This window comes from Chiloscyllium plagiosum, chromosome 2 (assembly GCF_004010195.1).
Source record: "Chiloscyllium plagiosum isolate BGI_BamShark_2017 chromosome 2, ASM401019v2, whole genome shotgun sequence".
In the NCBI taxonomy this organism is placed as follows: Eukaryota; Metazoa; Chordata; class Chondrichthyes; order Orectolobiformes; family Hemiscylliidae; genus Chiloscyllium; species Chiloscyllium plagiosum.
In genome coordinates, this window is record NC_057711.1 from 113,766,173 (window position 1) to 113,783,023 (window position 16,851).

Consider the following 16,851-nt stretch of genomic DNA (forward strand, 5'->3'; position numbering starts at 1 on the left):
AGCTTATCTCTCCACCCTTCAGACTCTCTGCCTTTATTCCTGATGTAGGGCTTTTGCCCGAAACGTCAATTTTACTGCTCCTCGGATGCTGCCTGAACTGCTGTGCTCTTCTAGCACCACTGATCCAGAATCTGGTTTCCAGCATCTGCAGTCTTTGTTTTTACCTTGGTTTGGAAGTTGCTGACTGAGGATCTTTAATGATTTTCTGCAGTGCATCTTGTAGATAGTATACCCTACTACTAATGAGCGTCTGCCCTGGAGGGAGAGGATACTTGTGGAGCAGGCTGCTTTGTCCTGGATGGTATCAAGTTTCTTGCATGTTGTTGGGGCTGCACTCATCCAGGCAAGTGGGAAGTATCGCATCACACTCCTGACTTGTGCCTTGTAGATGGTGGACAGGCTTTGGGGAGTCATGAGCTGAGTTACTTGCTGAAGTATTTCCAGCCTCCGATCTGCTCTTGTAGCCACTGCATTTCTGTGGTGAGTCCAGTTGAGTTTCTGGTCAATGATAACTCCTAGGGTGTTGATAGTACAGGATTCAGTGATGGTAACTGATTGTCTCTCAGGAGTCAGATGGCGTGGTGGCTCAGTGGTTAGCACTGTGACCTTACAGCGCCAGGGACTTGGGTTCAATTCCCGCCTCCACCAACTGTCTGTGTGGAGTTTGCACATTCTCTCCATGTCTGCGGATAATGGGTTTCCTCCCACACTCCAAAGATGTGCAGGTTAGGTGAACTGGCTATGCTAAATTGCCCACAGTGCTAGCCGCATTAATCAGCGGTGAATGTAGGGGGTTGGGTATGGTGGGTTGCTCTTCGGAGGGTCCGTGTGGATTTGTTGGGCTAAAGGTCCCGTTTGCACACTGTAGGGAATTTAATATAATTTAACACGAAGCTTCCACCTCTGTGAGGAAACAACATTCACTCTGAAGCCATTTCTTCTATAATGACGTCTGATTTACAATCTGCTGGTGTCACGTGATGTTCACCGTTTCTTGTACATAAAGCGATATCTATCCATACGCAACGGAGAAGAACCAGCCTTTTGTGGGTTTGAAAGCAAAGAGAAAGATAGAGAGTTGAGGTCGCTGATGGGACTGGGGTAGGTGAGAGATAAAATGGAAACAAGGAATGCCTGAAAACATAAGCAGCAGAAAATGTTTAAGAATAAAATACATCTTATTCACTTTACCCTGAGGCTGTGCTACAGAGAAAGTATTGGTTAGTTCAGTTGGCTGTACATCTGGTTTGAGATGATGTGTAACTTCAACAGCGTGAGTTCAATTCCTACCCTGGCTGAGGTTACCATAAAGGATTCTCAACCTCTCCTCTTGCCTGAGAAACGGGGTCCCTCAGGTTAAACCACCATCAGTGATCTCTCTCTAATGCGAGAGTCTGGTAGGACTATGGTGACTTAACCTTAGCACAAGGGATTTGACAGTGTCAAATACTGTAATTCTCACAGTGAGAATGACCAGCAACTCACCTCATACTTTTATATGCATCTGGAACTTTCTCCTCTCTAAAGAAAAGCTGCTGAGGCTAGGCAGGTGCAAACCGAGAATTTCTGTTGGGTTAAAGGGATTGAGAGGAGTAAACCCAAGCCTGGAGAGCAGAGTTAACCAGCTCCGATCTGGTTGAATAGCAGGAACAGATACAAGCGGCTGAACGGCCTCTCCTGTTTTAACTAACAGGCAGCACCAAGTTTACTTGAAGTAAGGACGAATGATGAACTGCTGAATTCGTTGTTTGAAATTGATTTAATTTCTGGCCCTGCCTCTCCCCCCAGTTTGCGGTGATATGGGGGATTACCTCTCCAGTATACAATCAGGCATTGATGCATTTGGAACCTGGTCTCTCCCTCTCCCTCTCGCTTGTTTGCTGCTCACACTGCTGCTCAGTTTCTGAAATCCAAAATTCTACCTGAAGTACCCAATTCTACCTGAAAGTGTGATTACAAGCAAAGTGTCCATTTGGGATGGAGAGGGGTAGAGGGGACTCACGAACTTGAGGCTGTGTAAACCCCAGTTTCAGTCATCTCTGTGTGTGACTGAAGTGATTTCATCTGTGTCCCTGTGACTGAAGGTGTAGTTTGCTCTGGAACTGATGTTTTGAGGGGGGGGGGGGGGGGTGGAGGGAAGGTTAGAAATTTGCTCCATTTATCCCTCTCCCTTCTTCCCCATGTTTTTTCAGGTGCTACACAGAATGCTCACGCATGCTCACAGAAACCCTGGCGAGAAGCCTTCAGAGGATTCACGGTCAGAAAACAAAATCGCAGAATTTTTTTTGTTATTAACGATTTGAGGTTCCCAGTTTCTGGACTGGATTCGATCTCCAACACACCCCGCTGCAGAGGATTATGTCATTTTCTAAACGGGACAAATTTGCTCATTTTATTGTTTGTTATTTGCTGGTAAGTTTATTTGTTTAATAATTGATTTGAATAGTGCATTTTTAAAGATACATCTTGATACTGGAATACGACAATATATGCATTCCAGACATTCTGTGCGTAATAAGATGTGAACTACAATTTAGAAACCATCTAAAAGCATAAGGCAGACTCTACTCGTTGAAATTTGAGAAACGAATTCTGAAAGGAGAAAAGAAATGTCCCGCAATAATAAATATGCAAAGTTAGTTAGAGACAAAAACAAAATTGCAGATGCTGGAATCCAAAGTAGAGAAACGGGCAGCTGGAAGAACACAGCAAGCCAGGCAGCATAGGAGGTGGAGATGTCGATGTTTCTTGTATAACCCTCATTGCTGAAAATGGGTCATACCCGAAAGGTCGATTTCTCCACCTCCTGATGCTGCCTGGCTTGCTGTGTTCTTCCAGCTGCCCGTTTGTCCATAATAGATGTTCTAAGGCAAGCCATGGTCATCAGAATAGATTTCAGTTGAAACCAGGGAAGTTTTCAATTTAGTGTTTACAGGAGGTCATCGTTGAATAGGGGTGACAACTTGTGGCAGTTGTTCTGAATCGTTTGCCTCCAATTGTTCCCATATATTTGCAAAGGCGATGCTAACGAGAAGCACAAGACAGTGGCATGACCTGGACAACACGGAGTATGATTGCTGGCCTTTGGAAAACCCGCATGAATACAACATGATCGACTGTGGAGGTGAGTGTGTGCCCTTTCCCCATTTGTTAACAAGCCAGTGTTACTACTATAGGACTCTCTCCGAGCGGGAGATGGCGTGGGAAGAGACCATTCGGCCCGAAGTGGGGAAGTATTTTAAACGGGGTGGCACCATTGATTTCTGTTTGATTTGCCTATCGTTCACCGTTGTATCGGTTGCTGTTTGTTTGCAATTGATGTTAAAGATATAGTTTGTGGATGGACAGAACATGGGGGAGGTGGGGTGGGGGCAGTGGAGCAACATTCAGCAGAAAAGCTGTTGCAGAAATGGATTTGAAGAGGTTTGCAACACTGAGCTTAACCTGCCCTCGATGAGAGCAGCGGCTCTAAAAACGGACAATGGTTTATCATTGAGTCTAACACACCAGCCCAGTCCGCCCAAGTCCTGGCTACAATCATTTAAAGAGGTTAAAGGGCGGCATCAATAGAGGAACAAACATCCCCAGACAAAGAAAACAAAAAACTGCGGGATTCTAGAAAATCGAACTTACTGGGAAAAGCTCAGCAGATCTGGCAGCATCTATAAGAGAGAAAGCAGAATTAACGTTTCGGGTCCACTGACCCTTAACTGGGAAAAGGTTTGGTATATATGCTGAAAGGGGAGGGATTTGGTTGAGGCGATGAAACGATAGGTGGAGATGGAGCGAAAAAACAGAAAAACACTTGGGCAGACAATGGAATGGGGAAAGGTGAGCCTCGGAAAATGACCAGCTGACAATGGGTCGTTAATGGTAGCAGCCCATGTGATGACAGGGCCTGGTGTGAGGAGACTGAAGGAAGAACATAAGGAGAAAGTGCTCAGGCCCCCTCAGGTCACTGGACCATAAATGTTAGCGTTGTTTTCTCTCCATAGATGCTGCTGAACCTGCTGAGTTTTTTTTCCCAGCAATTTCTGATTTTGTATCTCAATATAGGAACTGACTGGCAAAACTGGACACATCGCTGTTAGTATGAAATAGTGTCTGCCTCCAACAATAACAGGATGTAGGACAATCTGCTGACCAGTTGTCCCTGTCTTTCTCCAAAGAGATCACTTCTAATTTTTCAATTGTAAGAAACATTGAAAGGAGTAGACCATTCTGCTCATCAAGCTTTTACTACAATTTGTAGGATTTAAATTGTTCTGTATTTTAAGCTCCATGGAACTGCCTTTAATATTCTTGCCTAACGAAAATCCATTTATCTGGAATGGAATTTTCCATTAGCTCTCAGCCACACAGGGAGGGTGAGAGTTCCAGATTTCTGCTACCTCATGTGCGGAGAGGATCATCTTAACATAGTGTTGAAATGAGATGAAAAAAAAGTGCAGATGGTGGAATGCAAGGTAGACAAGCAATAGGCTGGAAGAACACAGCAGGCCCGGCAGCTTTAGGAAGTGGAGAAGTCGATGTTTTGGGTGCAGAAGCACCCGAAACATCAACTTCTCCACCTCCTGATGCTGCTGGGCCTGCTGTGTTCTTCCAGCATCCTGCCCGTCTACAGTGTGTTGAAATGGGCTAGGTTTATGTTTTAAAATGGTGTTCATTAGTTCTGGGTTCCCCAGAAGCTCAATGGATCACACCTCAATCTTTTATGTTCCAGGCAATACAAGCCTGCACTATACAAACCATTCTCATAATTGAATCCATTCTATCCCAGGACCAATCAATCTTTTTGATGTGGGAAGAGATTGCCAGATTTCTATAACTTTGCGTCAAATAAATTAGGTCTCAAACCTTCAAATCATTGAATCCTACAGCACAAAAGAAGGCCTTTTGTCTGATTATACATAGAACATGATAATATCAGACTTAGGTGCAGCAATAGAAACTTCCTCCCTTCAAGCCTACTCCATCATTCAGTACCATCATGGTTGACCTATCTCAACTCCACTTTCTCACCTAGATCCAATAACCCTCCAACCCTGAAAGATGGTCTATTCCAGCCTTAAATATACTCCACAATTGAGTATCCACAACCCTCTGTAGATGATTTGAATTGAATTCTTGGGACAGAATCCCTACAGTGTCGAAACAAGTGTATTTGGCCCATCAAGTCCACACCAACCTTCTGAAAAGTATTCCATCCAGACCCATTCCCCAACTCTATGCCTGTTACTAGGCTAAATCATCTATCCTCACATCTTTGCACACAGTGGGCAATTTGGCATGGCCAATCCACCTAATCTTTGGACCGTAGGAGGAGACCAGAGCACTCAGAGGAAACCTAAGCAGCCACAGGAGAATGTGCAAACTCCACACAGACAGTCACCTGAGGGTGGAATCGAACCCAGGATCCTGGCATTATGAGATAGCAATGCTAACCACTGAGCAACTGTGCTGCCCTGAATTGAATGATTTGTAGTCACTTTGTATTTTCCAGCATTATTCACTGTAAAATACATGAAAAGTTTTGACTGTTGCCATAATCTGACACCATTTCGAATAGTTTAAGAATAAAAAGATATACAGTAACTGAAAGAGAGTCAATCTTCATTCCGCCACCTCAACCATGAGTCCTGAGTCTGTAGAAATGCAGCATACTCTGTGTGTGTGTGTGTGAGAGAGAGAGAGAGAGAGAGAGAGAGAGAAAGGGTGTGTGTGGGAAAGAGCAGCCTTCATTAGGCAGAAAGCCTATCCATATAATAATGGGGTGGGCATATTAGACAGGCAGCCTCACCAGATACTGCACCAACCACTGGTAAAATACGGCTAATAGCATGAGAAAGCAGGTAAGTAACCATTGGTCACCTGACACTTCCCCTGCCACTGATGGAAAGCTACCAATGGTGAGTTGGTGAGAGACTTCACTCTCCTATCAGGCCAGCCCCAACTAGTGCCGGTCCAATCCTAGGGAGGCATAGAATTCTGATATCTGTCTACCAGTCTGCCTTTACATCGTCTCAAAATTCTAATAAATTAGTCTGCACGGAGTTTGCATTCTCCCTATCTCTGCAATGGGTTTCCTTTGGGTGCTCCAGTTTCCTCCCACAGTCCAAAGATGTGCAGGTTAGTTGGACTGGCCATACTAAATTACCCATAGTATCCAGGGATGTGCAGTCTAGGTAGATTAGCCATAGGAAATGCAGAGTTACAGGGATAGGGTGGGTCTGGGGGGGTAAGGTTGGTGGTTCGGTGTGGACTCAATGGGCCAGATGGCCTGCTTCCACACTCTAGGGATTCTATGATTCAGAGAAGTAAAGCTAAACCAGCTAGAGTTCTGTCAGATCATTGGGTTGCTCGCTCATTAGGGCGAGGTGGTGGGTTAACCTGAGGATCACCTCACCTCAGGCAAGAGGAGAAACTATGAAGAAAAATCAAACTTACTTACCTCTTCATAAAACAATATTGATTGTGTCTGATCGGTTTGTCGGAAAATTATTCCAACTGACAAACATTGACCAAATACTTAACTACACCTGCAACCATCCCAACACACACAAACGATGCGGTATCAGAACACTATTCCAGCACAGACGAACTACGCAAAACAGAGGAGAACCACCTATACAACGTATTCAAGAAGAACGGATACTCAAAAAATACAGTGCGCAGATTCCTCAAGAACAAACCACGACAAGCAGACCAAACACAGCCAGAAACCTTAACCACCTTACCATACATCAAAGAAGTTTCAGAAATAACAGCCAGACTACTAAGACCCCTCAGAATCCTAGTAGCGCACAAACCTACCAACACTCTCAAACAAAAACTAACAAACTTAAAAGACCCAGTACAACCCATGGACAAAACCAATGTCATCTACAAAATTCCATGCAAGGACTGCCACAAACACTACATAGGACAAACAGTAAGAAAGTTAGCCACCAGGATACACGAACACCAGCTAGCCACAAAAAGACACGACCTGCTCTCCCTTATAGACCTACACATGGATGAAAAAAAGCCACCATTTTGATTGGGACGCCTCGTTTTTACCAGGCTAAGCAAAGCCATGCCAGAGAATTCCTAGAGGCCTGGCACTTCAACCACAATGCCATAAACAAACACACGGATCTAGATGCCATCTATCAACCCCTCAGAAAACGAACAGGAAATGACATCACCACAAATCCCAGGAACCCCATTCAGGAGAAAGATATAAATAGAAAGCAGGAGACAACAGCTTCGCTTCACTTGGAGGTCGCCACTGATGATGTTACCTCGCCAAGTAATGAAACGTCTGGATATCAAACCTACAGCTCAGTGAGCAAACCTACATCCATAATCATTTCTGCATCTCTGTCTTTTAGAGTTCAGCGTTTCCTTTAGCTGCTCTGATGAGCTGCCTTCTTGAATCACTGAAGCCCATCGATGGAAGTACATCCACAGGCCCAAGAGATAACAATTTCCAGGATTTTAACCCAGCAAAACTGCAGGAACAGAAATATTAAAATCTCTTTGGAAAGGTTATCTAATTAGTCCAGCTCTCTTTTCTCCAAAACATTGAAAATCTTCATTCTTTCATTATTTGACTTTTATCTGAAAATAATTTAAGAAATAATCTATAGTGGGTTAGAATGATTAGGATGATAGAGTCATAGAGATGTACAGTATGGAAACAGACCCTTCAGTCCAGCTCCACGCTGTGCAGATATCTTAAACTAATCTAGTCTCATTTGCCAGCATTTGGCCCACACCCTCCAAACCCCTGCAATTCATATACCCGTCCAGATGCCTTTTAAAAGTTGTAATTGTACAAGCGTCCACCACTTCCTCTGGCAGCTCATTCAATACATGTACCACCGTCTGTATGAAGAGGTTCCCTCTTTGGTCCCTTCCCCTCTCACCATAAACCTATGCCCTCCAGATCTGGACTCCCTCAACCGAGGGAAAATATCTTGTCTATTTACCCTATCCATGTCACTCATGACTTCATAAACCTTTAAAAGCTCACCCCTCCAATGCTCCTGGGAAAATAGCCCAAGCTCTCTCTATAGCTCAAAACCTCCAATCCCGACAACATCCTTGCAAAGCTTTTCTGAACCCTTTCAAATTTCACAACTTTTGGAGGTGCTGCTGTTGGACTGGGGTGGACAAAGTTTAAAAGTCACACAACACCAGGCCATAATCCAACAGGTTTACCTGAAAGCTCACGTCCCGAAGGGGTAGCACCTCCAAAGCTAGTGGCTCCAAATAAACCCGCTGGACTACCATCTGACATTGTGTGATTTCCAACCAAGTTTCACAACATCCTTCCAATAGGAGGGAGACTAGAATTGCTCATAATATTCCAAAAGTGGCCTAATCAATGTCCTGTACAATATAGCTACTTCAGGAGTGTGTTAGATCTCTGAGGGGGCAAATGAACAAGCACCATTCACCCAGTTTCCTCCTTTACAGAGAGTAAATCCAACTCCCTCTTAATTCCTCAATTCAACCCACTCCCAACAGGCTCAAAGCCATTTGCTGCATGAAAAAGTTTTCACATGTCCATTGCCATTGAATACTTTATTATTTCACCTTGCTGTTAGTTGATGAATCACTTATGTTTTATAATGAACTAGCTGTGGCTAAGTTGAAAGATTTAAATTTTATGAACTTACTGATCCCATCTTAGAAACCCATATATTAGTTCTGAAGTACAATTGCTGGTTTATTATGCAAAAGCTCAGTTCAACTGATCATAGAATCACTACATTGTGGAAGTAGGCCATTTGGCCCATCAAGTCACACCTATGCTCTGAAGAGCATTCCATCCAGACCCAAACCTCCCACTTCCCATGGCCAATCCACCTAGCCTGCACAATATGGGCAATTTAGCATAGCCAATCCACCTAACCTACACATCATTGGATTGTGGGAGGAAACCCACACAGACATGGGGAGAATGTACAAACTCCACACAGACAGCCACCTGAGGCTGGAATCGAACCCAGGTCCCTGGTACTGTAAGGCAGCAGTGCTAGCCATTGAGCCACCATAGCAATGTGATAAAGTTAATGTAAGAAGGAGAAAAAGAGCCATTTCAGCAGGGGATTATTTGCCACAAAAGGTTTATCTCCTTATGGCTTATTCCCAAACACGCATGTTGGACATTTGGAGCTTCTGAATCCTGACCACAAATAAAGTATGGAAGGAATAGTCAAAGTGATGTAGATGCTGGATTGTATTAAAATATAAATAATCAAGTAACCATAATTCATAACTTAGATACAGTATAAATCTCAAATAGAGTATGAAAGAATGTATAGTTGTAATCTTTTCAGCTTTTAATTACAAGTTGCAGAATGTACATTTTCTTAATTTACAGAATTAAAGTTAAATTTCCATTGCTGCATTTTGTGTTGAAGCCCATAGATCATGTGTTATCAAGTTTGAGTTCATTTAAGTTCTCAATCATTTGCATAATATTTGAGTTTTATAAAGGAGAGCATTTGCAGTTTTGCAGTCTACTTGCATTCTTTTTCCAGCTCTCATCAAATTAATAGAACTGTTTGTTTAACAATACCTTCCTTCTGCAGGCCTGGAAATGGCATGGGTGCAGAGACCCTCAGAGAAGGTACTTAGTGGTGAAGAATTTAATGTGACCTATGCAGTAACTGTAACGGATCATTTTTATCACTGGGCGGTGGCAAATAACATTCTGTTACACAGGTGAGTACTGCTTTTGTGCCACAGTTTTCTGTGTTGACATGGAAGGTGTACATCCACTGACTGCACTAACTTGCAAACTTGTTGACATTGTGCCAATTCTCTATCACCTTCTACCTTTCTAAGTGTGTCCCACCCCACCTCCAATCCACGGTAACTGATTTTATGCTGTTGAGTGTTCAAGTGGGGTGAAGAACTTGGTGTTTCAGCAAGGACATGAAAAAAATGTCTGTTTTGTGCCCCCATTGATTTCCAAAAAAACAACTTCCTAAAGAGTTAAAATCTCCTCTCAGAGGTACCCCTCATCTCTGCCATTCGAGTTTTTCTAACTGCACTATTAGCTCATAAAAAATTAAAATGTAGCCACTGTTGTAAATGAAATAACTGCACAGAGGCCAGCGTTCCATCACAAAGTCACCAATTATTTACTTATATACAGTACACAGGCTGTAGCTAGCCAGCCAGCTCAGAGTCAGTTGCCTGAACTGAGGACATTCTAATCTCCTGGTTATATTTTGTTGTTGTGTGTGCAGGTTCAACACACAGTGAAAACACCAAGTGTAAATAACTTTATTAATACTCCATCACCAGGAAAAGCACCAATATGGCCAAGGGACTAGTGACAAGCAAAGCCTGGAGTGAGCATTGCTTACATGAAACCCAAGGTGAAAGGGGAAGGTAGGGATTAAATCAAGACAGAATTGGACGGGGAATTAAACAGTCCACTCCCCGTCGTTCCCACCTCTCCCCAAAAAGATCGAGAGTATTGGTGGATGCTGTGTGCTCCTTTTCCAGGAACACCTAGGCCTGAGTATCCTGGTTATTTTTTTTCTTTTCCTTTCTCCCTACAATACTGCTATACAGCAGTAGTGCTTATATTTGCGTGTGTGTTTGTGTAGGTACAAGATACAGTGAAAACACCAAATGAAAATAACTTTATTAACATTCCACCATGAGAAAAGACAATCATGTAGCCAATGAACCAGTGACAAACAAAGCCGAGAGTGAGCTATGCTTATGTGAAAATGGTAAAAGGGGGTGCAGGGATTAAATCAAACTAGAATTGAAGGGGGAAATAAAGCACTCCACCGCTGCAGTGTCACCTCTCCCTAAAATTATTGAGAGGGATACCTGGGTGCAAGTCCCCTGGTTATATGGTCAGCCAGGATTTTCCTGATTGATTGGGGTTGTTAGCCAGGGCTAATGACCTCATAGTCAATGAGTCCAACCTGGTTCCAATCACTACAGTAACAGGAGAATCATGGCAGCCAGTTTACACACATGCAGCTCGGTGATCACCACCAGATAACACTTTTACTTTTTGCTGATGTTGTTTGAGAGATATGTATTATCCAGGACACCACAGATAATTCCCTGCTGTTCTTTGAAATAGTGCCATAGATCTCTTTTATAAATCTGAGAGGGCAGACTGAGCTTCTGATAGTCTAGCACTCTCCCAAAACTGCACTGAGTGTGTCAGCCTTCAGAGTTGGTCTTAAATCCAGGAGTGTGACTTTTAATTCACAATCCCCAAACACAGGGATGAGAGCATTATCTACTGAGCCAAATAAATCAGTGACACTAAATAAATAGATTACATTGAGGGTGCCATCTTGTTGAGTTAGTAATAATTATTATGGTTCTTTGTGAGGGAATCTCAAATTTGGGGATATATTTTGTATGGAAAGGAGAACAGTGTGTGTCAGTACAGTAATCCCCTTTTAATGTCAGCTGTCAATATCCTTCATTAATTCTCTTTTAAAGTTAGTCATAAGGGACAGAAAGCAAATCCTTGAAAATGGAATCTCAGATAGATAGGATATTGAAGAAGGTGTTTGGTGTCCTTTTATTGGTCAAAGCAATGAGTATAGGACTTGGGAGGTGATGTTGCAGCTGTCCAGCATATTGGTTACACCACTTTTGGAATATTGTGTGCAATTCTGTTTTCCCTCCTATAGGAAGGATGTTGTGAAACTTGAAAGATTTACAAAACATTTAGAGGATTTCAGCTATAGGGAGAGGCCGAATAATCTGGGGCTGTTTTCCCTGGAGCATCGGAGGCTGAGAGGTGACCTTATAAAGGTTTATAAAATCATGAGGGGCGTGGATAGGGTAAATAGAGAATGTCCTATCCCTGGGTTGGGGGAGTCCAGAACTAGAGGGCATAGGTTTAGGGTGAGAGGGGTCTTCAGCTGCTGAGGCCCTAGACTCCGGAATTTCCCTCTTAAATTTCCTTACTCTTCTCTCCTTTAAGATGCTCCTTAAAACCCACCCATCCTATTTGCTCTTGTGGCTATGTTAAAGGCATGATCTAAAAGTAAGTCGTTGTCATTACATATGAGAACATGTATTTGGTGCAGGAGTAGGTCATTTGCTTTATTGTTCTAAATGATCATGGCTGATATATTTGTCTTTCAAATTCCACATTCCTACCTAGCCCTGACAAACTTTAATTATGCTGTCTAACAAAAATTGATCTAACTCTACCTTAAAACAAAATTCACTGAATCTGCCTCCACTACCTCCTGAGGCAATGAGTGTTTGTTTGGCTGTTTAGCTTAATGGCTGGCTTCTCTAACAACAGTAAGTTCAATTCTTGAACCAGCTGAGGTCACCATGAAGGCCTTGCTTTCTCAACTTAGCCCCTCACTAACAGTGTGATGACCCACAGATTAAACTCACCACCAGTCATCTCTCTCTGTACTGAGAGAGCAACCCTCTGGGGCTATGGCAACTTTACCTATACCTATTTAACCCAGAAAGTTAAGTAAATGCTGGCCCTCTAGGAGTGAGAATGGGGTGATAATTGTAGGAAATAGGGAAATGGTGAATGAGGTGAGCAAGTATTTTGTGTTCATCTTCAGGACAAAAAAAAATCCCAGAAATAGCTGTAAATCAGGAAATGGAAAGAAGAAAGAAACTTGTTGAAATTATAATTGCTAGGAAAGCAGAACCCAGCAAACTAATAGAGTTCTGGGGACTGACATCATCGTGAAATCTTAAAAGTGGTATCTAATGAGATAATAATGGTGTTAATTTTCAAAAATTCCTAAACCCAGGAAAGTTCCTATCTGAATGGAAAATAACATATAAATGTCCTCTATTTGGAAAAAAAAAAGCAGGAAATTATATGTCTGTTACCTTTACATTTGCTGTGGGGAAAGTGTTAAAATTAATCTTATAACAATGCAAGGCAACTGGAAAGTGTCAGCATAGTTTTATGAAAAGGAAATCACCTTTAACATATTTATCATGGTTGTTTGAATTGGCATATGTCACACGTAACAATCCAGAGATTATCCTTAGCGTTCTGTTCTTGATTTTCTTTTGCCTAATACCTCGAACTATCTAAGCACAACCTCTTTCCTAGTTCTACCTATGTTGTTGGTACGTACATGGACTACTCCACTTCAAATTCCTGTCCATTCCTGAGCAGACGTTCTAAATCTTGGCACTAACATAGCCATCTCAACTGCATAGAGCAGTGTCCATTCCTCCCGCAATATTATCCCATCACTGCTACAATCACCTTTGCTACCCTCAGTTGAACCAATCTCTGGATTGTGAAAGATGGTATCAGCAGATCTGTTTTAAGGAGCATGACTGCCTTGTAGAACTTAGTGACCAGGTATCTCTCACCAATCATGATGCGTCACAATGTCTTCAACTCAACAGCCTGAGCTTTACTCATTTGCTACGGTGTGTTTGTGCTGATTCACTTTCAGGTCCAGAAGCTTCCCCATTCCTCGGCTGCAACACACATGCCCATCTCAGCTTTGTCTGTGCTGATTAGTACAATCAGTCATTGCTATTCTTCACCATTATTTGACTGTACCTATTAAATGCTGATGCCACCTACAACTAAAAGTTATATGTGCCTTCATTAAACAGGTAACATTTTCAGTGCTTTTTATTTATAGACCTATGGTTCCTAAACAGCCTATTTACACAACCCTTTATACTGATCACTTATCGTTTGTAAGAGCTTACCAGACTCCTATGCTACCACACTTGTTTTTCACTCAAGACTGACTTTCACTGGCTCCCAGCAGTAGGTTCTACGTTCTGAAAACATCAGGAGAAATAAAGGCATACCTCCTTTTACGACTTCACCACACTCCTACACTGAGCAAACTCTTAAGCTTTTCATTCTGTGCCACCTGCTCTGTGGTAGTGACACTTTACTGACCCCTTATTGATAGTGCTTGTGACTTAGATAAATCAGCTCTGTCCCGCTATGTTCAAAGACAAATTTAGGATAGCCCTCTAATTAATTAATTAATTAACTAACTACTACAGGTTCTCTCAGTAGGGAGCTTCCTTGTCTAAGCCTGAAAAAAATCTTCAGATGTTAAAGTCAACTTAAACAACAAATTCACTTAAATGTTTCAGATGAATTGATAAAAGCAACTAACATTTTTAAACTTTTACAAGAGAGTTACAAAGGGAGATCAAGAAAAAGGCTAAAGCAGAGAAAAAGAATGTGAGTGTAAACTAGTGAGTGTATTAAAATGCATGGTAAAAGCCTTCATATCTGAATGTGCTAAAAGAGGTGGATGTAGAAATACTAGATGCTTTGGTGGTCATTTTTAAAATTATATTGATTCTGAAATGGACCCTGCTGATGTGTGCATACGGCAACGTTATTCAAGAAAGGAGGTAGAGGGAAAACTGGGAAATATAGACCTGTTAGCACAACATCAGGAGGAAGGAAAATGCTAGACTCAACAATAAATACATTGGAAATACTAATAAAATTAGGCAGCGTCAACATGGATTCCTGCCTGTTGGATTTTTTTTTTTGAGGAAGTAATTTGTAGTATATATAAGGAAGAACTGGTCGATCTGACTGTTTACATTTTTCAAAGGTTTTGGATGATGTTCCACAATAGGTTAGTGAACAAAATCAGAGTTTGTGGGATTGGGAGATTATACTAACATAGATTGAGAAGGTTTAATGGAAAGCAAACAGACAATAGAGTAATATTTTATCATTCACAGATGACACAAAACGAGGTGGGTGTGAAAGCTGCAAAGACCTTTTGAAAGGCTAAGTCAGTGGGTAAAATGGAATACAATGTGAAGAATGGTAAGGTTCCATTTTAGTAGGAAAAGCAGAAATATAGAGTACATCTTAAAGAGTTAAAAATCACACAACACCAGGTTAGAGTCCAACAGGTTTGTTTGGAAGCACAAGCTTTCGAAGCGCTGCCCCTTCATCAGGTGGTTGTGGCCACAATATCCTGATGAAGGAGCAACACTGCAAAAGCTAGTGTTTGCAAAGAAACCTGTTGGACTATAACCTGGTATGGTGTGATTTTTAACTTTGTGCACCCCAGTCCAACACCGGCATCTCCGAATCATCTTAAAGAGTGTGTGGTTAGGAGTATTATCTCAAACAGGAGGTATTTCTCATGCTTCAAATCAAGGAGGTCAACCAATAAATATATTGAGAAACACTGGAACAAGTCAGTCACTGATGCTGGCTGATGATAATTGTCTTCCAAGGGGTTAATGAAAGAAAAAATATTAATTGGGCGCATACGTGGAGGTTACAAACCAGTCTCATTATACAGTTGGATTAAAGAATGGCTTGTTAAATGGAGATATTGCATTGAGAGTAGTAAAATAACTTCAAATAGTGAAATAATATTTGATTGCAACCCTGAAGACAGTATTTGAAACTGAGAAAGTCTAAGCTCAGTAGGGTGACAACTCCAGGAAGAACCTATCAGATTTTTAAAATGGCAAAGTGAAGCTAAACTTACATTAACTCCAATAGATGTCACGATATGGAGGTGCCGGTGTTGGACTGGGCTGTACAAAGTTAAAAATCACACAACACCAGATTATAGTCCAGCAGGTTTATTTGGAAGCACTAGCTTTTGGAGCACTGCCCCTTCATCAAGTGGTTGTGGAGTATATGATCATAAGATACAGAATTTAAAACAAAATATTACAGTGTGATGCAACTGAAATGATATATTGAAAAAGACTTGGATTGTTTGTTATGACTCTCATCTTTTAGAATGACCATGTTGGTTTCAGTTCTTTCTTATGTAAACCCCAGAACTTTTTTTCAAGTTACATTCTCAAGTGAACTGTAGGTGCCATGTCAGCTCAGATAATACATTGCAAGTGTGAGGTTAAAGTCTGTCTGTCTGTGTCCCAATGTTCAGACTGATTCTATTTCTTAAAAAAGGATTTACAGAATCTTTCATGGATTCATGCAGTTTTTGAGCAAAATAAAACATAATTCTGCAAGTACAAATTCACCCCACATGTATGTGTGTGAGTGTAAAGGGGTATAAGTCTGTGAGAGGGTGCGTGTGTGGGTGTGGGTGTGAGTGTGTGGGCGGGGGGTTTATGTGTGAGCTTATGAGAGAGCTTGTGTATGAGTCTGTGTGTGTGTGGGTGTGTGTTTAGTGTAGTCGGGTCACCTTTCATGTGACATGAACCCAAGGTCCTGGTTGAGACCATCCCAATGGTTTACCGAACTTAGCTATCAGCCTCTGCTCAGCCACTTTGCGTTGTTGCCTGTCCCAAAGCCCGCCTTGAATGACGGTCACCTGAAGGTCCGAGGTCAAATGTCCCGGATCGCTGAAGTGTTCTCTGATGGGGAGGGAACAGTTCTGCCTGGTGATTGTTGTATGGTGTCCATTCATCTGTTGCAGTAGCCTCTGCTCAGTCTTGTCAATGTACCATGCCTCTGCACATCCTTGCCTGTAGCGTATGAGATAGACAACATTGGCCAAGTCACATGAGTACTTGTCGCGTACATGGTGGGTGGTGCCCCCATGTATAAAGGTGGTATCCATGTCATAATTCTAACATATTTTGCAGCGTCTGCCATGACAAGGTGGTATGGTGTTGTTCTGAAGGCCAGTCAGTTTGCTGTGAATAATGATCTATTTGACGTTTGGTGGTTGCTTAAAGATGAGAAGTGGAGGTGTGGAGAAGGTCATGGTGAAATACTCATCCTCATCGATAATGTGTTTCAAGCTGCGAAGAGCATGGTATAGCTTTTCAGCTCCTGGGAAGTACTGGACAACAAAGGGTACACTGTTGGTTGTAGCTCGTGTCTGTCTCCTGAGGAGGTCAATACAGTTTCTCGCTATGGTACATCAGAACTGGCAG

General features: G+C 42.1%; 1 protein-coding gene across 1 annotated transcript in view; it reads left to right on the plus strand.

The window, feature by feature from the left end:
* The window catches only part of LOC122539383 (atrial natriuretic peptide receptor 1-like), a 71,207-nt gene that overhangs the window by 7,183 nt on the left and 47,173 nt on the right, over positions 1 to 16,851 (plus strand). Inside the window, exons 2-4 of the mRNA XM_043674169.1 lie at positions 2,193 to 2,412; positions 3,019 to 3,124; positions 9,585 to 9,717. Of these exons, the coding sequence (XP_043530104.1) occupies positions 2,359 to 2,412; positions 3,019 to 3,124; positions 9,585 to 9,717 (293 nt within the window). The 5' untranslated portion in view covers positions 2,193 to 2,358. The remainder of the gene's footprint in view (positions 1 to 2,192; positions 2,413 to 3,018; positions 3,125 to 9,584; positions 9,718 to 16,851) is intronic.